At 43.3% G+C, this 23708-nt stretch overlaps 1 protein-coding gene across 3 annotated transcripts in view; it reads right to left on the bottom strand.

The window, feature by feature from the left end:
• Positions 1-23708, bottom strand: part of gopc (golgi-associated PDZ and coiled-coil motif containing) — a 74296-nt gene that overhangs the window by 31701 nt on the left and 18887 nt on the right. For 2 of the 3 annotated variants that reach the window (XM_072499400.1, XM_072499398.1), the window contains exons 2-4: positions 7766-7930; positions 2450-2473; positions 876-1051 (exon numbers count right to left, since the gene is read on the bottom strand). In XM_072499400.1, the coding sequence (XP_072355501.1) occupies positions 876-1051; positions 2450-2473; positions 7766-7930 (365 nt within the window). The remainder of the gene's footprint in view (positions 1-875; positions 1052-2449; positions 2474-7765; positions 7931-23708) is intronic. The other variant, XM_072499401.1, reaches the window with a different exon arrangement.

The following is a 23708-nucleotide window of genomic DNA, read 5'->3' as shown; positions in this document are numbered from 1 at the left end:
TGTCAGGGTGAGAAAGGGGAAAAATATGTACAGACAGCAGTTGATTGCTGGGAAGTATGTTTCCCGAGGTGTTTATGTATTGTAACCTGTTTTGATACATGTTTGTAATAAAATGCATTAAAAACAAAGAAAGATTGATGTCTTTGCCCTTAAATGCATCAACAAAAGCAAGATTGCCTGCTTGCCGAACCAATGCCTGACCGAGTTAAAACTATGTTCCATCTTAATGGGAACATCAACTGTACCATGAAATCAAAATAGAAAATGCTGAAAATGTAGTGTGAATATTTGTGAGAGCTCAAGACAGTAAGGTATTTCAGGTGTGAGCATTTCACCTTCAAATGCTGAACATTGTTGTGAGTTGTCAACATTTTCTATTTATATTTCTCATGTTGAACAAAGTCCCATAATGATTGCGTTTAGCTGCGTATTCTCTGGCGCATGTAGCGCCGAGAAATACAACGCTATAAAATGGCATCCTGGTTAGAGGGCCTCAGTGGGAACGCGCGGCTGGGGCCACACATAGCACCATTTTGTGCGTTAGATCTCGCAAGGTGTTGCGAGCTGGGTAGATCCCAAGAGATGGGTCTCCCAGCTTCTATCGGCCATGCTGCAGCTTTTCATGCACAGTGTGGCGGTTCAATCGCACTCTATATATAAAACATACATTGTTCGTCATTGAAAAAGTATATGCATTCCACTTTTCAGTTCAAATAGAATGCTATTGTATAACACCTTTGCAGCTTAAAATGAAAAGAGAAGTTAAATTGCTTTATTTGTTTAATTAGTTAACATAGAGAAATTTAAAAATAGATCAGAAAATCTCAGCCTTGCTTTCTGTTGCAAATTAATAGTCATCAAGAGTGACCCCTCACCTGCCCGCCAGCTCCTTATCCAGGTATTTAGCAGCCAACCTTGCACCATATACCTCAGCTTGTAGAACTGCTATATGACGACGCAAGGCTTCGTTCTCCTTTCTGAGCAGTTTGACATCAGCTTCTAGCTTTGCTTCCTTCACTTTTTCTTTTTTATTGGATTCTAATTCTTTCTCCTTTCCAGAAAAATATAGACATTAGTTACCAACACAGGTAATTGACCTCATTAGAACATAGTATAAAAGCAAATTAGCTAGAATCTGGAACCAAAGAGAAAATGCTGGAAAATCTCAGGTCTGGCAGCATCTGGAGGGAGAGAAAAGAGCTAATGTTTGGAGTCCAGATGACCTTTGACAAGGGTCATCTGGACTCGAAACGTTAGCTCTTTTCTCTCCCTACAGATGCTGCCAGACCTGCTGAGATTTTCCAGCATTTTCTCTTAGAACATATAGTGTCCTTAGCAGTCACAAGCATTGCCAAAATTGTGATACCTCTGCACTGCACAAAATCAAAGTCAAAATCTAAAGAAGGATTAGACTGACTTTGGCTCAAATGTGACAAGACAACCCAAGTCTCCAACAAAATGTTCTGACAAATGACTCAAATTAGAAGAAAAATGCTATTTTACGAGACTGCAATACCAATAGGTAAAGCACAGCTTCAAACTTGAAAATAGAAGTTAGCAATACGAAAACATAAACAATAAAATGTACTCCATCTCGCCATCTTGCTTTATAATCCTTAGGTTGTGGAAAAACATGTATGGACTAATAGCAAATATGCAGGAATTGGAAGAATACATAATTAACCTCACATTATTGTAAGCATCACACAGTCTAAGTCTAGTGGCTGTTATGACCATCATATGCAGCTCAAACGACAAAGGTTACTCATTGCACTTAGAAGCATTTATAAAGATTACCTTTTTCTGAGAAATGACACAAACGAAGAAATGTGCAGTGAACTTTTTTTGATGCTAACATTACTTTGAAATGCAGATTTCCTTTTTTTGTTAAACTGATCGGTTGTATCTAGATTAAAACCTTCTGTAAAAATGTGTAAAACTTTTTTAAAAATAAATTTAGAGTACCCAATTCATTTTTTCCAATTTAAGGGGCAATTTAGCATGTTCAATCCACCTACACTGCACATCTTTTGGGTTGTGGGGGCGAAACCCACACAAACACGGGGAGAATGTGCAAACTCCACACGGACAGTGACCCAGAGCCGGGATCGAACCTGGGACCTCGGCGCACCACCGTGCTGCCCGTAAAACTTGCTCTTTTATTAAAAGCATTAATCTGACAGAAATGGTCAATTTTCTTAGGTTTACCAAACTATTTTTAAAACTGCTTTAATCTAGCATTGTTGTGCTCAGCAGTAAAAATAATGCTCAGCAGTAAAAATAATCAAAGTTTGACAATTATGAATGGACACATTAGTAATGTGCTCTCAGCCAACAGTTAAACCAGTGTTTCAGTACAATATACATATGTAATAATGAGAGAGTAAGACTGATAGAAGGCAGTGATAGTTGTCAGTGAATCCACACAAAAAAAAAAAAAAACACTTACCATCTCATCCAATGAAAGGATAGACTTGGGACAGGAAAGAGAAAGGAGTTAGGAAGGTAGCAGACATCTAAATACATTTAAAAGAGGAGATCAATGAATTTTGTTCTAAAGCAGAACAGGGCTAAGATTCCAATATTAATAGCTGTATGATTCCACTGAAAAGTTGCTTCAGTGAATAAAGCAACACTACATTGAAACAATATCTATATCCAAAATAAAATGCACTTATGGGCAAAGTAAAGTGAAGAAAGTTGCAAAGTACTGCTTTTGAAAGTTATGTGCACAGAGTGCTGCTCAGAGAAAGCCTAAAAACAACAAAATTGTAGTCCATATGTAGTCAGATGTGCAAGGCGAGATAGGACACCACCCACTACCAGGTAGCAAGTTGGCTGTTTAAATACTATTTGCCCTTTCTATCAGTCCTTGGTAAGCACAGCAGATGAAGGAAAATGAAGACTGCTACCTGGAAAAAATAAGTGCCTTTACAGTAGAGTTTGTGCCTGGTGGAGCAAGAGCGTTTTCTGCCAGCCTATCAAGTTTACCATCAGAGCCATTCCACCACCAAACCCAGGCTCCAGTGGGAGGCCAGAGAGGAGATGGCAGGGGCTCTGACGCTAATTTTTAATTTCTCTCTGGCCATGGGGCAGACTAGAGAATAGTAAATGTGGTTCTACTATTTAAGAAGGGTTGCAGAGATACGTCAGGGAACTACAGACCAGTAAGTATTAATGCAGTGGTAGGGGAACTATTGGAGAAAATTCTGACGGTGAGAATCCAACTATACTTGGAGGAGACATGGTTTGATCAGGGATAGTCAGCATGGCTTTGTCAGAAGGAGGACATGCATAACAAATTTGATTGAATTTTTTGAGGAAGTGTAGTTTATATGGATTTCAGCAAAGCCTTTGACAAGGTCCCATATGGGAGACTTATAAAGAAGGCAGATGCAAATGGGATACATGGTAATTTAATAAGGTGGATTCAAACTTATTTGTAGGAGACAGAGGGTGATGACACAAGGTGTTTTCGTGACTGGAAGCCAGGGTCCAGTGGGGCACCATAAGGATCTGTGCTGGGTCCCTTATTATTTGTCACTTAACAGAGATGACTATGTGAGGGGTAGGATCAATAAGTTTGCGGATAACACAAAGATTCACCAGGTGGTTAACAGTGAAGTTGAGTGTTTTGGGTTACAGGTAGATATAGGTAGGATGGTCAAATGGGTGGTTAAGTGGCAGATGGAATTTAACCCAAAGTGTGAGGTGCTACACTTCGGAAGCAGTAATTTAACAAAGAAGTATTCAATGAATGGCATGACACTTGAAATGAAAATCGCTTACTGTCACAAGTAGGCTTCAAATGAAGTTACTGTGAAAAGCCCCTAGTTGCCACATTCAGACGCCGGTTCGGGGAGGCTGGTACGGGAATTGAACCCGCGCTGCTGGCTTGCCTTGGTCTGCTTTAAAAGCCAGCGATTTAGCCCTGTGCTAAACCAGCCACTTAGGAGTTCTGAGGAACAAAGGGACCTTGGTGCATAGATCTCTTGAAGACGGAAGGCCAGGTTAATAGGATTATAAAATATGCATATGGGACACCTGCCTTTATCAATCGAGACATAGATTACAAAAGCACGGTGGTCATGTTGGAGTTGTACAGAACTATGGTGAGGCCACAGCTGGAGTACTTTGCGCAATTTGTCGCCACATTATCGGAAGGGTGCAATTGCACTGGACGGGTAGAGGAGATTCACCAGGATGTTGCCTGGGATAGAACAAGAGAGGTTGGGATAGGCTTGGGTTGTTTTCACTGGAGCAGAGAAGACTGGCGGAAACCTGATTGAGGTGTACAAGATTAGAAATAGCACAGACAGGGTGGATAGGGAGCAGCGGTTCCCCTTAGTTGAAGGGTCGGTCACAGGGGGACACAAGTTCAAATTGAAGGTGAGGGGTAGAAGGTTTTGGGAGGGGGGATGCGTACTATGAGGGAAAACTATTTTACCCAAACAGTGGCGACAGTCTGGATTGCACTGCATGGGAGGGTGTTAGGGGAGGGTTGATCACACCCTTTTAAAAGTACCTGAATGAGCACTTGGCATGTCATAACATTCAAGGCTATGGGTCAAGTGCTGGTAAATGGGATTAGGTAGGTCAGGTGTTTTTCACGTGTCGGTGCAGACTCTTCTGCACTGTGATTTTGTGACTTCTGCAATCAGGTATTAGTGACCATCTGCCCTTAGTCTAGACTTACACAAATGTTGATTGACCGATTGTCACATGTACCGTACAGTGAAAAGTATTTTTCTGCACAGTAGACGAAAAGAAGAATCGACAAATAATTGGTTACAGTACAGAACAAGGGCCAAACAAAGCAAATACGACATGAGCAAGAGCAGCATCGAGCGTCATGAATAGTGTCTTACAGGGAACAGATCAGTCCGAGGGAGTTGAGAGGTCTAGTTGCTGCGGGGAAGAAGTCTGGATGTGCGGGTCTTCAGACTTCTGTATCTTCTGCCTGATGGAAGGGTTTGGAAGAGGGCAAAGCCTGGGTGTGAGGGGTCTCTGACAATGCTGTCTACCTTCCTGAGGTAGTGGGAGATGTAGACAGAATCAATGGGAGGGGGGCAAGCTTGTGTGATGCGTTGGGCTGAGTTCAGCACATTCTGCAGTTTCTTGGGATCTTGGGCCGAGCAGTGCCATACTAGGCTGTGATGCAGCCGGATAGGATGCTCTACGTGGCACATCTGTAGAAGTTTGAGAGTCGATACAGACATGCCAAATTTCTTTAGCTTCCGTAGGAAGTAGAGACGTTGTTGGGCTTTCTTGACTGTTGCTTCAACGTGAGTGGACCAGGGCAGACTGTTGGTGACCCCCAGGAACTTAAAGCTATCAGCCATCTCCACTTCAGAGAGACGTTGTTTTCGGTACACCATGCAACCAAGTTATCTATCTCCTTTCTGTAGTCTGACTCGCCGTTGTTTGAGATACGACCCAGCACAGTTGTATCATCCGCAAACTTATAGATCGAATTAGAGTTACATCTTGCCACACAGTCGTGTGTGTATGGGGAGTACAGTAGGGGACTGAACACACATCCTTGCAGGGCCCCAGTGTTGAGGGCTATTGTGGAGGAGGTGCTGTCACTTATCCTGACAGATTGCAGTCTGTTGGTGAGGAAGTCAAGGATCCAGCCGCACACGGAGGGGTAAAGTCCAAGATTGCAGAGTTTGGTTATTAGTCTTGTGGGGATAATGGTGTTGAAGGCGGAACTGTAGTCTATGAACAGCAGTCTGACGTAGCTGTCCTTGTTATCAAGGTGTTCCGAGTGTTGATTGTAGGGCCAGAGAGATAGCATCTGCTGTGGACCGGTTGCGGCGACAGGCGAACTGTAATGGATCGAGACCGTCTGGGAGGCTGGCGTTGATCCGTCTCATGACTAGCCGCTCAAAGCATTTCATGATAACAGGATGTCAGGGCCACCGGTCGGTAGTCGTTGAGGCACGCTACCGTCTTCTTCGGTACTGGTATTATGGTGGGTCTTCTTGAAGGAAGTGGGGACCTCGGAGCTGCAAAGTGAGGTGCTGAAGATGTCTGCGAATACACTCGGCAGCTGGTCAGCGCAGGATTTGAGTGCTTAGTCAGGGATTCCGTCGGGCCCATCGCTTTCCATTGGTTCACTTTCAAGAAGGCAGCTCTTAGCTCTGAGGCAGTAATAGTGGGTATGGGTGTGTCCAGGGCTGTTAGGGTAGGTGGCACAGATGTATTGGCTAACTGTTCAAAGCAGGCATAGAACTCGTTCAGTTCATCGGAGAGGGATGCTCCAGCATCCGAGATTCTGCCTGTCCTTGCTTTGTAGCCTGTAATCTCATTTAAGCCCGCCATAGACGTGGGTTTATGTTGTTGGCCTGGGCCTCTGGTTTGGTCGGGTATTTTCTTTTGGTGTCCCTGATGGCTTTACGTATGTAGTACCTGGATTTCGTATATAGGTCAGGGTCGTCAGACTTGAACACCTCCATCCGGGACTTCAGCAGGGAATGAACCCTTAAGCCAGGGTTTCCGATTGGGAAATACCCATATTGTCTTCTTTGCGACACAGTCCTCGACACACTGCTGAAATATGTGACGGTGGTTGCATACTCGTCCAGCTGCCAACACAGCTGCAGTCTCACTACCTGCTCCTGGGGTTGTGGTCCCCTCCAGGGCATTCCCTGCTCGGCAGAGAGCCAAGCTTGCCAATCAGATCAAGTTTCAGGGCACAGCATTCCCTGCTCGGCAGAGCCAAGCTTTCCAATCAGGTCAGTTTCAGGGCAGAGCATTCCCTGCTCGGCAGAGAGCCAAGCTTGCCAATCAGGACAGTTTCAGGGTAGGAAACCTGCCTGAAAACAAAAACACATTGTGGGGTTAAAACTCCACAGTATGCAGAGAACCTGAAATTCCAGAACAAATCTTTGTCCACCATCAAGCCCATGGAATGCTCCTTGATCATTAATGGGGCCAATTACACAGGGTTTCTACAGAAGAGTCTATTCAGGTATTTCAAGGATACAGCAACTTGGATTATAGGGACATCTGATTTTATTTCATTCATTTTAATGGATGGAAAATCATGACAATTTCTAAGTGGCACAGCTTCGAAGCGGAAGCATTTGAATTCAGAAAGAGCCATTATGATTCTTAGCTGAGGAATGCCTCATTATCAGATTCAGCAGATCAGTGGTTCAGTATGCAGCGGAGTTAGTCATCCCGCAAAAACAGTTTTCTGAAACTCCAAAGGTTTGGTGTAAAGTACACAGCATGAAATAGGGCTATGCCAGTGAAAAGTATCTTGGGTTCAGCATTTGGTTTGTCCTGTATTAACTCCTCTCAGTTGGCAGAAGTATAGCACAGCAATTGATTGCAATGTCCCTAGGTTACCTGGGAAAGCAGGTAAGCGAGAGAGGAATATCAGATTTTCAAATCTTTATCATTATTCACCAGTCTCTTACTGACTATGTGCAAGCGCCAGAGCATAGGGAGGGCTTCATTTTCTAGGCTCAAAAATGACAATTAGGAGTGAAATATTAAATATCAGAAGCTGAAAAAACCCACCAGGGAACTGGTCTTCCAAAACAATCACAGTCTCTGGGAGCAGTTAAAAAAGTTTTCTGATCATTTAGAATAGTGAATTCTGTGACTAGTCATGTTCAAGAGAATTGACTTGACGAAGTTATTTATCTTGAAACAAATTAATCCGAAATAACGCTCAACGAAACAATACTCATTAATTCAAAACTAAAACTGACAACTTTGTCGCTCATTTCAACTTTTAGCTTAGACATACCAGCTTAGCCTTGATTGAGCTTGAGTCAACATTCTGCCCCGTTTTGGCATGCAGCTGCAGTTGGACTGCATGAAGCTGGAGGAGCTGATCGTGTACTTCTTTCTCTAGTACGACTTTCTCAGCCTGAGTACCGATCAGCTCTGATTTCAGGTCCAGCAGCTGAGCCTGGAGAGCAAAATGAAAGGCAGATAGTTAACAGCTGAAAACATTATGAGCATTGTAAAGACCACATCTGTATTTTGCACAAGGATAGCCTTTTAGGGTTTAATTTTATACACATAATAAATACAGAGAATATATACACAAGGTTCCATCCATGTCCCTTGTAAACAATATGAAACCAGATGTACCCAAGACTTGTTTTCAGGAGTATAATTCTCCATAGCACTTCAGGAACTTGACCAATTTAAACAAAGCAGACTTTACAGAAATAACCACTGTACCCATAATTTGTCTGTACTACTCTTCAGCAGTGAAGGAGGTTTTGTGGCTCAGTGGATAGCATCTCTACTCTGAGCCAGAGCTCTGGGTTCGAGTCCCACTCCAGGACGTGATGGCTGACAAAGGTGTGTTCATAACACAGCAAACAGGTTGAGTACAAACCTGCAAAATCCTTCCAAAACACACCAATGGCAGGCGGTAGGAGTGGGAACTCCTGCTCCACCATGTTTGATGTGTAGCTGCACTCCTCAAACTATAAGTGACAGGCTAGCGACTTATTCCAGGAAAAACTAGCTATGGAAACAGATGAAAATCTGCCTTGTGCACCACTAGGTGCAGGAAGAGAAACAACAACAAACCTTCAGCAACAAAAGGACACTCATGCCATGGGGAAGTGAGTTCACTTGATAGTTTGGTCATTAAACGTATATGCTTAGATTATGGTATTACTTTAATTGTCTTCTTTCTTTCAAACAGTGATTCAATAATAATTTTTTGGAAAATTCCATCACAGCAACATTAAATATGCAAACAACCATGAAGAAAATTTTAATATGCTCTAAAATATTTCCTTTATAGTTTAAACAATAAACAGGAAATAAGTAACTTTTTAAAATGTGAAGCATTGCACTACGCCGTACTATAGGAACTTGTGATGTGACCATGTTTAACATTCTGGGCAGCTTGTCAAACAAGTCACGGTTATACCTAGCTCACAGCATTAACTGCACTACCACATCCTGCAGTGAGGCAAACCTCTATCCAGGTCAGTACCTTGCTCCTAACATCATGGGCTCTTATCTTATTTAGTAGCCTCCTGTACGGCACCTTGTCAAAGGCCTTTTGGAAATCATAATAGATCTTGGTCTAACTTCCTCCTTACCATTTCAAAGAACAGATTTGTCAGGCATGACCTCCCCTTCACCAATCTGTGCTGACTCAGTCCTATTTTATCCTGCACTTCTAAGTACACCACAATCTCATCCTTAATAATGGACTCTCAAATCTTGCCAACAATTGAAGTCAGGCTAACCGGCCTATAATTTTTCATCTTCTGCCTCCCTCCCTTCCTAAATAGGTGTAGCTACTACCTTTTTCCAGTCCTCTAGGACCTTCCCTGCCTCCAGGTGATTCCTGAAAGATCACCACTAATGCCTCTGCAATCTCCTCAGCTTTCACCTCCAAAACTCTGTAGTTCATCCGGTCCGGGTGATTTATCCACCTTCAGACCTTTCAGTTTCCCCAGAACCTTCTTAGTGTTGACACTCATCTCTGCCCCCTGATTCTCCTGGAGCTCTGGCATCCCACTGGTGTCATCCACGAAGACTGATGCAAAGTAACTATTCAATTCCTCTGCCATTTCTTTGTTTCCTATTACTACTTCTCCAGCCTAATTTTCCAGTGGTCCAATGTCCATTCTTGCCTCTCTCTTACCTTTTATAGACCAAAAAAAAACCTCTTGCGATCTTCTTTTATATTACTAGCTAGCTTACACTCATATTTCATCTTCACCCCCTTATTGCTTTTTTAGTTCTCCTCTGCTCACTTTTAAAGACTTACCAATTCTCTGGCTTCCCGCTAACCCTTGCCACCTTGTGTGCTTTTGCTTTTATGCTGTCCTTGACTTCCCTCATCAGTCATGGTTGCCTTTTCCTCCCCTTAACATGTTTCTCCTCCTTGGGATGAATTTCTGCTGCGCCTCCCGAATAACCCCCAAAAACCCCTACCATTGCTGTTCCACTGTCTTTCCTGCTAGGCTCCCACTCCAAACAACTCTCGCCAGCTCCCCCCTCATGTCATTGTACTCAATTGTAAAACAGTTGATTCCAGCTTCTCCCTCTCAAGCTGCATGGTAAATTCGATCATTTGGTCACTGGCCCTTAAGGATTTCTTCACCTTAAGCTCCATAATCAAGTCTGCCTCATTACACCTCACCAAATCCAGAATTGCCCATTCCCTAGTGGGCTCTACCACAAGCTGCTCCCAAAAAAATCTCGGAGACATTCCACAAGTTCTTTTCTTGGGATCTTCTACCAACCTGATTTTCCCAGTCCATCTGTATATTAAAGTCTCCCATAATTATTATAATATTGCCTTTCTATTTCCTGATTTATTTTCTGCAACACATCCTGACTACTGCTATGGGGCCTGCACATAACTCCAATGAGGGTTTTTATTCCATTGCAATTCTTCAACTCTACCCACACAGATTCTACACCATCTGATCCTGTATCACTTCTTGCTATTGATTTAACTTCATTCCTTGCTAACAATGTAACCCTGCCCCCTCTGCCTGTCCTTTCAATTGGATACATATCCTTAGATATTTAGATCCCAGCCCTGATCCCCTTGCAGCCATGTCTCTGTGATGCCCACAACATAGTGACGGCCAATTTCAATGTGTGAAACAAGCTCATTTACCTGGTTTCGTATACTGCGTGCATTTAGGTACAATACTCTCAGTCCTCCGTTGACCATACCCCTTCTCATAGTTGAATCAGGCTTTAGAGAGTCAGAAGACAAGTTACTCATCACAGAATTCCCATGATGTGGAGATGCCGGCGTTGGACTAGGGTGAGCACAGTAAGAAGTCTTACAACACCAGGTTAAAGTCCAACAGGTTTGTTTCAAATCACTAGCTTTCGGAGCACTGCTCCTTCCTCAGGTGAATGAAGAGGTAGGTTCCAGAAACATTTATATATAGACAAAGTCAAAGATGCAAGACAATGCTTTGAATGCGAGCATTTACATGTGTGATGTTTGCTCGTTTAAAAATGTAAAATGATATATATCGTATAGAATGTAAATTGTATGTAATCTTAAGAAATGTTTAAAGTTTAAAAGGGTTCAGAGTATGAAGTCATCTGTGTATATTGATGGTTCATTTTTTCTGTAAGAGGGAGGTGTTATGATATGGAGATGTTAGGATATTGGATCCAGAAATGGGATCTAAGATGTAGTGGGCAATTTAGAGGTTAACAGACGGAGGGTAAAACTGCTAGCACTGAGTCAGAGGTATATGCCACACCTGGCCTGAGTTACATTGTCCCATTCAGACTTAAATTTGTTCTTGGCAATAAACAGTGGATACCCCTGTTCAGCCGGGTGATTCACTCAGGATCCATTGCTCTCTGGGACACTCTGATCTAACCAGCCATTATCCCATTAAAGAATCTGATGGTCTCTTTTGTCCGTAATTTGGAGATTAATTTAATCTTCACAGCATGGCCCTGCACTTTTGTGTAAATGGGAGCGTACAATCAAAAGCCCAGATACCAATGAGTTCAAATCTGGACACCCCAGGACAGAGCCATTGTTTGATGGGCTGGACAGTGCTCAGAGAGAGAAAAGAATCCTGTTCGAACAAGTGGGGCGAAGGATTTGGAAAGCCACTGGGAAAGGTCATGAAAAGCTGATGCAGAGTTCAGCTTTCGAAAAGGGGTCTTAAGGAGCTATACCAACAACAAGAATATATTCTATAAATACATGTATCATTATTGCCTGCCTAAGTAAAGTTGAGAGCTGTATGTTTGTCTTACATGCTTTTGAATGGGAAATCGTGTATTAAGGTTAAAAGATACATGTAAGCATTGCTTGTTAGGCAAGCGGAGCACCCCACTGTACAAAACAAGTCCATGTGGAGCCTTGGCCTTGCATTCGTCGTTCAGGCCCGTTATACAAAGCGAGTTGGGTTGAATAGCCACATGTTTCTCGGCACTGCAAGCTCCGGGAAACACGCAGATAAACGTGCTCGCTAAGGGACTTTGTTCCATTTTGGGAGAATCACTCCCTATGACGGCCTTGGGTGATGTCCGTTTGGAGTTTGACAATTCTCCACGTGTCTGGGAGCACCTGGAGGAACCCCATAATCCATATAATGTGCAGGTTATGTGGATTGGCCATGCTAAATTGCCCCATAATGTCCAGGGATGAGTATGTAGGTTATAGGGTTACTGGGATTGGGCAGGGATGTGGATTTGGGTGAAGTGCTCTTTCAGACGGTGATGAATGGAAATGTTGCAACATGAGACGGACGTGGAGGCTTTGGAGCGGGTGCAGAGGAGATTTACCAGGATGTTGCCTGGTATGGAGGGAAAATCTTATGAGGAAAGGCTGATGGACTTGAGGTTGTTTTCGTTGGAGAGAAGAAGGTTAAGAGGAGACTTAATAGAGGCATACAAAATGATCAGGGGGTTGGATAGGGTGGACAGTGAGAGCCTTCTCCCGCGGATGGAAATGGCTGGCACGAGGGGACATAACTTTAAACTGAGGGGTAATAGATATAGGACAGAGGTCAGAGGTAGGTTCTTTACGCAAAGAGTAGTGAGGCCGTGGAATGCCCTACTTGCTACAGTAGTGAACTCGCCAACATTGAGGGCATTTAAAAGTTTATTGGATAAACATATGGATGATAATGGCATAGTGTAGGTTAGATGGCTTTTGTTTCGGTGCAACATCGTGGGCCGAAGGGCCTGTACTGCGCTGTATTGTTCGATGTTCTATGAGACAGAAAAAAATGATTTCTAAAATTGTTAATGAACATCAGTTTAATCACAAGATTCGGAGATGCCATGAATTACTTTAAAGGATTACGAGTTACACTTCTGATTCATGCACACTCTTTTTCCAGATTTAAACTGGATTCATTCATTAAACCTTAAAAAAAATTCCACCCAAAAGAAATTGTGCCTCAGGAATACCAGAATTTTATAACTTTATTCCCTCTTAAACGTCCCAAACTCCACACCCAGAAATCTGCAAAGATCACCGAGCATGACTGCTTACCCAGAAATAGAAAACACAAGCAAATGGCATTTAAAAATCTCTTTGAAGAAAATATATATTTTTAAAAATTCATTTGCAGGATATGGACGTTGCCGGTTAGGCCAGCATTTATTTAGGCATGAGGGAGGAACTGACGAAAATCAACTGGGAGCAGAGCCGAGTGGGAAAGACAGTAGAACAGCAATGGCAGGAGTTTCTGGGAGTAATTGAGGACACAGTACAGAGGTTCATCCCAAAGAAAAGAAAGGTTATCAGAGGGGGGGGGGGGGGGGGGGATTAAGCAGCCATGGCTGACAAAGGAAGTTAGGGAATGCATCAAAGCAAAAGAGAAAGCCTATAATGTGGCAAAGAGTAGTGGGAAGTCAGAAGATTGGGAAGGCTACAAAAACGAACAGAGGATAACAAAGAGAGAAATAAGGAAAGAGAGGATCAATTATGAAGGTAGGCTAGCCAGTAACATTAGGAATGATAGTAAAAGTTTCTTTAAATACATTAAAAACAAACGGGAGGCAAAAGTAGACATTGGGCCGCTCCAAAATGACGCTGGTAATCTAGTGATGGGAGACAAGGAAATAACAGGAAATAAATAAATACTTTGCGTCAGTCTTCACAGTAGAAGACATGAGTAATATTCCAACAATTCAGGAGAGTCAGGGGGCAGAGTTGAATATGGTAGCCATCACAAAGGAGAAAGTGCTAGAGAAACTAAGAGGTCTAAAAATTGATAAATCTCCGGGCCCAGGTGGGCTACATCCTAGAGTTCTAAAGGAGATAGCTGAAGAAATAGTGGAGGGGTTAGTTATGATCTTTCAAAAGTCCTCTAGGACTTTCAAAAGTCACTGGAGTCGGGGAAAGTCCCAGAGGATTGGAAAATTGCTGTTGTAACCCCCCTGTTCAAGAAAGGAACAAGGAAAAAGATGGAAAATTATAGGCCAATTAGCCTAACCTCGGTTGTTGGCAAGATTCTAGAATCCATTGTTAAGGATGAGATTTCTAAATTCTTGGAAGTGCAGGGTCGGATTAGGTCAAGTCAGCATGGATTTAGTAAGGGGAGGTCGTGCCTGACAAACCTATTAGAGTTCTTTGAAGAGATAACAAATAGGTTAGACCAAGGAGAGCCAATGGATGTTATCTATTTTGACTTCCAAAAGGCCTTTGATAAGGTGCCTCACGGGAGACTGCTGAGTAAAATAAGGGCCCATGGTATTCGAGGCAAGGTGCTAACATGGATTGACGATTGGCTGTCAGGCAGAAAGTTGGGATAAAAAGGTTCTTTTTCGGAATGGCAACCGGTGACGAGTGGTGTCCCGCAGGGTTCAGTGTTGGGGCCACAGCTGTTCTCTTTATATATTAACGATCTAGATGACGGGACTGAGGGCATTCTGGCAAAGTTTGCCGATGATACAAAGATAGGTGGAGGGGCAGGTAGTATGGAGGAGGTGGGGAGGCTGCAGAAAGATTTAGACAGTTTAGGAGAGTGGTCCAAGAAATGGCTGATGAAATTCAATGTGGGCAAGTGCGAGGTCTTGCACTTTGGAAAAAAGAATAGAGGCATGGACTATTTTCTAAACGGTGACAAAATTCATAATGCTGAAGTGCAAAGGGACTTGGGAGTCCTAGTCCAGGATTCTCTAAAGGTAAACTTGCAGGTTGAGTCCGTAATTAAGAAAGCAAATGCAATGTTGTCATTTATCTCAAGAGGCTTGGAATATAAAAGCAGGGATGTACTTCTGAAGCTTTATAAAGCATTAGTTAGGCCCCATTTAGAATACTGTGAGCAATTTTGGGCCCCACACCTCAGGAAGGACATACTGGCACTGGAGCGGGTCCAGCGGAGATTCACATGGATGATCCCAGGAATGGTAGGCCTAACATACGATGAACGTCTGAGGATCCTGGGATTATATTCATTGGAGTTTAGGAGGTTGAGGGGAGATCTAATAGAAATTTATAAGATAATGAATGGCTTAGATAGGGTGGACGTAGGGAAGTTGTTTCCATTAGCAGGGGAGACTAGGACCTGGGAATAAAAGGCCTTAGAATAAAAGGGAGTCACTTTAGAACAGAGATGAGGAGAAATTTCTTCAGCCAGAGAGTGGTGGGTCTGTGGAATCCATTGCCACAGAGGGCGGTGGAGGCCGGGACGTTGAGTGTCTTTAAGACAGAAGTTGATAAATTCTTGATTTCTCGAGGAATTAAGGGCTATGGAGAGAGAGCGGGTAAATGGAGTTGAAATCACCCATGCTTGAATGGTGGAGTGGACTCGATGGGCCGAATGGCCTTACTTCTGCTCCTATGTCTTATGGTCTTATGGCCCATCCCTAGTTGCCCTTCAGAAGGTGGTGGTGAGTTGCCTTCTTGAACCGCTGCAGTCCTTGGGGTGTAATAATAATCTCTATTAGTGTCACAAGTAGGCTTACATTAACACTGCAATGAAGTTACTGTGAAAATCCCCTAGTCGCCACACTCCGGCGCCTTTTCGGGTACACGGAGGGAGAATTCAGAATGTCCAATTCACCTAACAAGCACGTCTTTCAGGACTTGTGGGAGGAAACTGGAACACCTGGAGGAAATCCACAGAAACACGGGAAGAACGCACAGACAGTGATCCAAGCCGGGAATTGAATCCGGGTCCCTGGCCCTGAGAAACAACAGTGCTACCCACCGTGCTACCGTGCCACACTTTAGTTGTTGGTACACCCACTGTGCTGTTAAGAGAGAGAGTTCCAGGATTTTGCCCTGGCAACAGTGAAAAAATGGCGATATATTTCCAAGTCAGGGTACTGATTGACTTGGAGGGGAACCTCCAGGTGGTGGGGTTCCCAGGAATCTGCTGCTCTTTTCCTTCTAGATGGTTGTGGTCATGGGTTTGGAAGGTGCTATCTGAGGAACCTTGGTGAGTTACTGCAGTGCATCTTGTAGATGGTACACACTGCTGCCACTGTTTGTCAGTGATGGAGGGTTTGAAGGTTTGTGGAAGGAGGAGCAATCAAGCGGCTGCTTTGTCCTGGATGGTGTCAAGCTTCTCGAGTGCTGTTGAAGCTGCACTCTGCCTTCTAGATGGTGGACAGGCATTGGGGCGCGAGGGTCAGGATGTGTGACATCTTAAGTGTTCTGAGAGCTTACGGACCCTTACCCTCCCCTCTATAAACCATGATCGAGGTTCCCAACCGGTGTGCCGCACACTGGCATGCTGTGAAGGCTCGACAAGTGTACCGCAAAATAAGATTCAAAACAATTAAACATTAATGTCAATAAACTAAATCTAATCTTCATTTTCAGCTCTGTGGTCAGCATCTCCAAGTCCCGATGAACTTCAGGCCTTCCACGCATGCACTGGCTGGGAATAGGCCTCACATGGGCGGTTAGGAGTTTTTACATCGGTTAGGTCCATCGCCTAACCGATGTAAAAAAAATCAGAACTGCACATGTGTGGCTGGCGCATGCATGGTTTGGATTACCAACATAAAACATTCTGAACTGCGCATGTGCAGCCCTTTCCCGACTAACGCATACACAGGTTCTTTGAAGATTGGAGATGCCGGCCACAGAGTTGAAGACAAAGGCCCCATGCGCCTGCGCAAAAACACAAATATGGCACAAAAGCCTGGGAGAAGGAAGGGAAAAGTTGGAAAAAAAACAGGTGAGAAGGTAGGGAGAGGTAAAAAGAAATGTTCCCAGGGAAGACAGAAGTAAGAAACAGAATAATAAAGCCAAGAAATGGAGAAACATGCTCCAATATTGTACCTGAAAATGGTGATAAACTTAAGAAAATTGTAATACATGATGGCTTGACATATTTTTAGGAGACTTTAGAGATAAAAGGCTATTGCAAGAGAGCTGTTTAGTTGGAGAAAATAGATATGCCTCAACATTTTTTTTACAATATAAAGGTGTGTCATGAAGTAAAAAAGGTTGGGAACCATTGATCTATTAGACCCTCTGGAATAATCTTAAGATTGGCAAAACCACATAAATATAAAAAGTGATGAAATCATGCAAGTTTACAAATGAGTACATGGACATTCATCCAGAATTGCTGGGCAGGGTCAATGCGGGTGCAAATCCCGTTATGGCTGCTAACTCTCATGAGAGGGCCATAACCGGCTTTGCTGGAGCTACATCTCAGTTTGAGATCTTCCCGCCGTCCCAAATGGTAACAAAATGTATCAAATATTCATAAACGGCTTAACGCCATTGCTTCTGGTGTCGTGAGGTGTTCCGCCAAAAGAAGAAACCAGTCGTGATGAGCACTGATGGCTCAGAAGTGGGTATAGCCCCCAGGTGGTAAGGGACATGGCCAGGCATGGTGACTCTTTGAGGGATCGTCTCGCCAGAGTGATGGTGCAAAACATGCCTCCTTGCATTTTTTTGATGAAGTGACAAAGGTCTGGAGTGAAAACCTGGCTCTGTTTTTCAGGAGAAGCATGCCGGTTTTCAGTCAAAACCTGACAATTCGCCATTTTTTTAAGAAGAATTCCATCCGCTATCGTATTTGTCACTGTGTCCCTGTAGTCTGTAGTTAGCTGCATTTTTCACAATGTCACTGATGAACTTCATGAAGTTACTCCAGAATATGCAAAATATCACTTTCTGAATTGTCTCCAACCAGCCATTTTAATTCCCAAATTAGGAAAAATATTAAATAACTAACAGATGTAGTCACCCTCGACAAGTTTAATATAGTATTGCGACACCTCCATTGGTCAACTAAAAAATAAATGTAAATGGATTTTTAAATACTAAGCAAAGTACAATTTAACAAAATTTAGAATTAGTTTTTCACGTGTACCGAGGTACTGTGAAAAGTATTGTTCTGTGTACAGTCCAGGCAGATCATTACAAACATGAAAAACATAGGACATACGATAAATACACAATGTAAATGCAAAGACATCGACATCGGGTGAAGCATACGAAGTATAGTGTTACCATAGTAAAAAGATGCATAGGCAGATCAGTTCAGTCCATAGGAGGGCCATTCAGGAGTCTGATAACAGCGGGGAAGAAACTGTTATGAATCTGCTAGTATGTGTTCTCAGACTTTTCTATCTTCTGCCGGATGGAAGAGGTTGGAAGAGAGAATAGCCCAGGTGGGAGGGGTCTTTGATCAAGCTGCCACTTTCCCAAGACAGTGGAAGGTGTAGGCAGAGGTTCGTGTGATGGACTAAGCTGTGTGCATGACTCTCTGTAGTTTCTTACGGTCTCGGGCCAAGCAGTTGCCAGATCAGGCTGTGGTGCAGCCAGATAGGATGTTTCTATGGTGCATCTATAAAAATTGGGAAGAGTCAATGTGGACATGCAAATTTCCTTAGTTTCCTGATGAAATATAGGCACTGTTGTACGTTCCTGGTCATAGCATCGACGTAGGTGGACCAGGACAGATTGTTGGTGATGTGCACAGCTAGGAATTTGAAGCTGTCAACCATCTCCACCTTGGCACCATTGATACAGACAGGGGTGTGTATGGAACTTTGCTTCCTGGTCAATGACCAGCTCCTTAGTTTTGCTGACATTGAGGAATCGATTTCTGTAGTTGCACCATGTCACTCGGTTCTCTATCTCCCTCCTGTACACTGACTCATCGCGGTTTGAGATCCAACCAACTACGTTGTGTCTTCAGCAAACTTGTAGATGGAGTTGGAGCCGAATTTTGCCATATCGCCATGTGTGTATAAGGAATATAGTAGGGGGCTAAGTATACAGCCTTGCAGGGCCCCAGTATTGAGGACTAGCGTGGAAGAGGTGTTGTTGTTTATCTAAATGTTTATCTAAAGTCTAAATGAGTCTGTCGCTTAATTCTTTGGATTTTTTTTTAACACTGAAGGTCTCACAGGATTATAGCAATAACATTTCTAGTTCCATTTGGAAGACAGCATTCTGCTACATACACGCACACACCAGCTCTACTGGTACTGTTTCAGTGCAGGGCTGCTGAATGCATAGCATGGTGATTTTTTTTCCGATGAATTATATCCCTCTGGGAAGAGCTACCGGTTGCAATGATTGCCAAATTATCCCCTTAATCATTTCAGTCTATTTAAATAAAAGCCAAAGGTTTGGTAACAGGAAGCTAAATAAAAGTACGCTACAATTGATTCAGAGTACAGTGAGACAAGAGTTGTGCATTAAACAAGATATTAGCACAAGTCAAAGGATGATTCTCCAAGTTGTTCATGGGGGCAGGCTGGCCTGCTCTACAGGTTCTACTGGTAGTTAGAATTACTATCTCATTTCTACCCTATATCCATTTAGGAATAACAATCTTAGTACGCTCACATGACCCACTCCTTAAAACCAATTTTACTCTTCTTCCTGCCTTTCTCTTCTTGACAGCACACATGATTTCCAGCCGCATAGTGCATCATCAGGTAGAATGCATCATCAGGTAGCATCTATTTTGCAGAGATTCAAACCAGTCATAGTTGATCACCAACCTATTTACAACTGGGGCAGGGCATTGCAGGTTTTTCAATCCTGTCCTCATCCAACGTCAGCACATCCTGCAGGCAACAATCAGCCCTGGGCAATTTTCCCCTGCCTCACGGAGGGCTAGATAAGTCTAAAAGCTCAGCATTGACTCAGAATCACATCTGGAACTTCCTTGGTTATCTTGCTGAGCTACTCACTGGAAGAACTTATTGCAACATCCGTGGAGTGTAAGCCACTCCAGAAAATTTCAAGCTAATTTCATTTAATATTGATCACAGCTCCCTGTTGAAATTGAGCTTTTCCTTGTTGTTTCCACATCGAGAGGAAGAGAATGCAGTTTTCTAGATGTTGAAAACATTGTAATATTTCAAAAATTAATTCAACTATTTATTTTCAATATTATTCTCGCCCAACAAAAACCTCCAACAAAATGATAAGAACGTTCAAATATTTTCTACAAACTGCAGCTAGGCACACAGCTGTTGATGGATTACTGAATATGTTCAAACATTGTTTTTCAAACTTATTTCCCCCCGGGATCCACTTCTGCCAACTGGCCAACCTTCAGGACTCACACCGGCCGACCTTCACGACCCAAGCCACATTTTGCTCACCCTTAATTCGAAAGGAGAGCCTACTTAGTCCTCACAATCTCACTCCAAACAGGTTCACAGGAGGAGGGCAATGCGCGATTCCTTTGCGCAGTCTTCATCTTTGTGAAAATGAAAAATACAACCGCGCACATGTAGGTTGTCATGTAGCAGCAAAATACTCAGCACTTGGTACTCTTGTGAGATGCTACTCCAGAATGCTGACAGTCTAATGGGCGTTTGCCATGTTTTTAAATGTGTTGTCACAGGTCAGGTACAACAGCTTTGACAAAGAGTCATCCAGACTCGAAACGTTAGCTCTCTTTTCTCTCCACAGATGCTGTCAGACCTGCTGCGATTGTCCAACATTTTCTAGTTTTGTGTCACAACAGCTTAGTCGTTTATCTTGGAGTCAGCTGTAAGTTAATAACTGACATCTCAACCTCAAAAGGAATTTTTTCACCCACCACTTCTCTTTCAAAATCTGAAACTTTTCTCTTTTTCCAGTACTTCCCTGCATATAACACACATGGGCTTTGCATCCTCATTTGCAACTGACAAAATCATACCTCAAGAAATCATCTTTATACTACTTGGCTCCCGAGTCAAGTTTCTTCTTTGTAAGCTGTTAACCAGAGGCCCTAGAGCTCTGTGCAGTCCTGCCTTGGACTCTCTCTCCAGCAGATTCAGATGAGAGATGCTGGCCACTAGGTACTCTGCCTATTTGTGTCTCGGGCCGTCTCTTTCTTGTAAGAAAACAATTCACCTTCACAGTCCTCTTGCCTTGTTTGCCGGCAGCTAGAAAATGGAAGACGCTCTCCTCCGTGAGTTGGCGCCACAAGCACCTACATGCAGATGTCAAGTGTACATGAAGGGCGAACGACTTGCTCACTGCTGCCTCTTCTGGCCGGAAGATTGTACACCACCTCAATTCCTTCTCATTTAAAAGGCATCAGCAACCATCATTCTCTAAAAATGCTGGTCGCGGCCATTTGGCACTTCTCCCACTATCATGACCACCACGGGAACGCCGTGAAGAAGCCCAGCCTATCTATTTTTTTCCTTGTAAGATAACACCCTCATTCCAGGAATCAGTTGAGTGAACCTTCTCGCATTTATATCCTTTCCTAAATAGGAAGAATAAAAACTGTTCACAGTATTCTAGATATGGTCTCACCAACAGGTAAAATTGTAGCAAAACATCCCTACTTTGTATTTCATTGTCCTTGCCGGGAACATTCCATTTGCCTTCCTAATCACTTGTTGTACCTGCATACTAACTTTTCCTGATTCATGTACTTGGACACTAAGATCTCGCTGTACCTCAAGAGTTCTGCAATCTCGCTCTAGTAATATACTGCTTTTGTGGTCTCACCCCCACAACCCAAAGATGTACAGGATAGGTGGATTGGCCACGCTAAATTTCCCCTTAATTTAAAACAAAATACAGCTTCTGTATTGGTAAATAGTTGAGGCCCCAGTTCTGACCTTTGGGTTACCCTACTCATCACATCTTGCAACTTAAAAATGACCTATTTATCCCAATTCTCTGCTTCCTGTTAGCTAAGATATCAGCACTATATACATGCTAATATGTCACCCCCAACACTATGAGCTCTTATTTTATGCAATAACCTTTGATATGGCATCTTGTCAGGCGCCTTCTGAAAATCCAAGTATAGTACATTCACAGGCTCCCTGTTATCCATACTGCTGGTTACTGCCTCAAATAACTCCAAAAATTGGGGCAAACATGATTTCCCTTTCACAAAACCATATTGACAATGCTTGATTACACTAACATTTTCTAAATGTCCCGCTATAACCTCCTTAATAATAGATTGCAGCAATTTCCCTATGACCTATGTTAAACTAACTGGCCTGCAATTTCCTTTCCTGCTATTTGTCCTCTTCCATTCATGAATAGAGGAGTCACATTTGCTATTTCCCACTTTTCCCAGTACTGGTGTCAGTGCCCCATGAGTCAAAATACATTTCTCCATTCTTTCTGCACACATGGAATTACCTTATGCCAATTTGCTCCTGGGTCAAAGAGTAATCCAGACATTATTACCTTTGAGTTCTGCTTTTTAATTTAACCCTGAACTGCTCCAACTCACTCAGCAGAACCACTTTCCTAATTCTACCTATGTTGTTGGCACCCATGTAGACCATGACCACTGGACCATCTCCCTACCACTGCAAGTTCCTCTCCTCTAATGTCCATGAAACCATTGTCAATTGTTGTAAAAACCCATCTGGTTCATTAACGTCCATTACGGAAGGAAATCTGCTGTCCTTACCTGGTCTGACCTACATGTGTCTCTGGACCCACAGCAATGTGGTTGACTCGTAAATGCCCTCTGAATTGGCCTGCAAGCCACTCAATTGCATCAAACCACTACAAAGTCTACAAAAAGAAATGAAACTGGTCAGATCACCCAGCATTGACCGAGGCATCAGAAGCGACAACGGCAAACCCAGCCCTGTTGGCCCTGCAAAGTCTTCCTCACTAACATTTGACGTCTTGTGCCAAAATTGGGAGAACTGTCCCACAGACTATTCGATAACAACCTGATATAGTCATATGCACAAAATCATACCTTAGGACATTCGGCATCCCTGGGTCTGTCTTGTTGGCAAGGGATGGTGGCAGCACAGTGGTATACAGTCAGGAGCGAGTTACCCTGGCAGTTCTCAACATCGACTCTGAACTCAAGTATACTCAAGGCATCAAAGTAAATTTGAGCAAGGAAACCTGCTGGTTACTACTGAATGCCCCTCTTCAGCTAATGAATCAATACTCCTCCATGTGAACGCCATTTGGAGTAAGCACCAAGAGTGGCTAGAGCAGAGAATGTACTCTGGATGGGGGACTTCAATGTCCATCATGAGGAGTTGCTCAGTCGCACCATTGCTAACCGAGATGTAAGAGTTCTAAAAGGGATAGTTATAGGACTGGGTCTGCAGCAGGCGGTTAGGGAATCAACAAGAGGGAAAAAGCCTACTTGACCTCATCTTCACCAATCTACCAATCGCAAATGCATCTGTCCATGACAATACTGGTAGCAGTGACCATCACACAGTCCTTGTGGAGACAAAGGCCTGCCTTCACATTGAGGATGTCCTCCATTGTGTTGTGTGGAACTACCATGCTAAATGGGATAGGCTTCAAACAAATCTAGCAACTCAAAACTGGGCAACCATGAGATGCCATCAGCAGCAGCAGAATTGTAGACAACCACAATCTGCAACCTCATGGCCAGGCATATTCCCAAATCTACCATTACCATCAAGCCAGGGGATCAACCAGGAGGGCATACCAGGAACAATACCACGTATACCTAAGAATGAGGTGTTAACCTTCTGAATCTACAGCAAAGGACTACTTACATACCAAACAGTGAAAGCAGAATGCACTCAGTGATCCCACAACCAACTGATCAGGTCTAAGTTCTGCAGTCCTGCCACATCCATGAATAGTAGTGGACAAATACACAAATAATGGGAAGAGAAGGCTCCACAACAACCCATCTTCAATCATGGGGGGGAACCCAGCACATCAGTGAAAAAGACAAGTTTGAAGCATTTCTAACAATCTTTACCCATAAGTGTCAAGTGGATGATGCATTCCTGCCTCAACCCGAGGGCCCCAACATCGCAGGTTCCAGTCTTCAGCCAGTTCTATTCACTCC

Source organism: Scyliorhinus torazame, chromosome 4 (genome assembly GCF_047496885.1).
Source record: "Scyliorhinus torazame isolate Kashiwa2021f chromosome 4, sScyTor2.1, whole genome shotgun sequence".
Classification (NCBI taxonomy): Eukaryota; Metazoa; Chordata; class Chondrichthyes; order Carcharhiniformes; family Scyliorhinidae; genus Scyliorhinus; species Scyliorhinus torazame.
The sequence above is the reverse complement of the archived record's forward strand: the minus strand, read 5'-3'. Positions and strand labels throughout refer to the sequence as shown.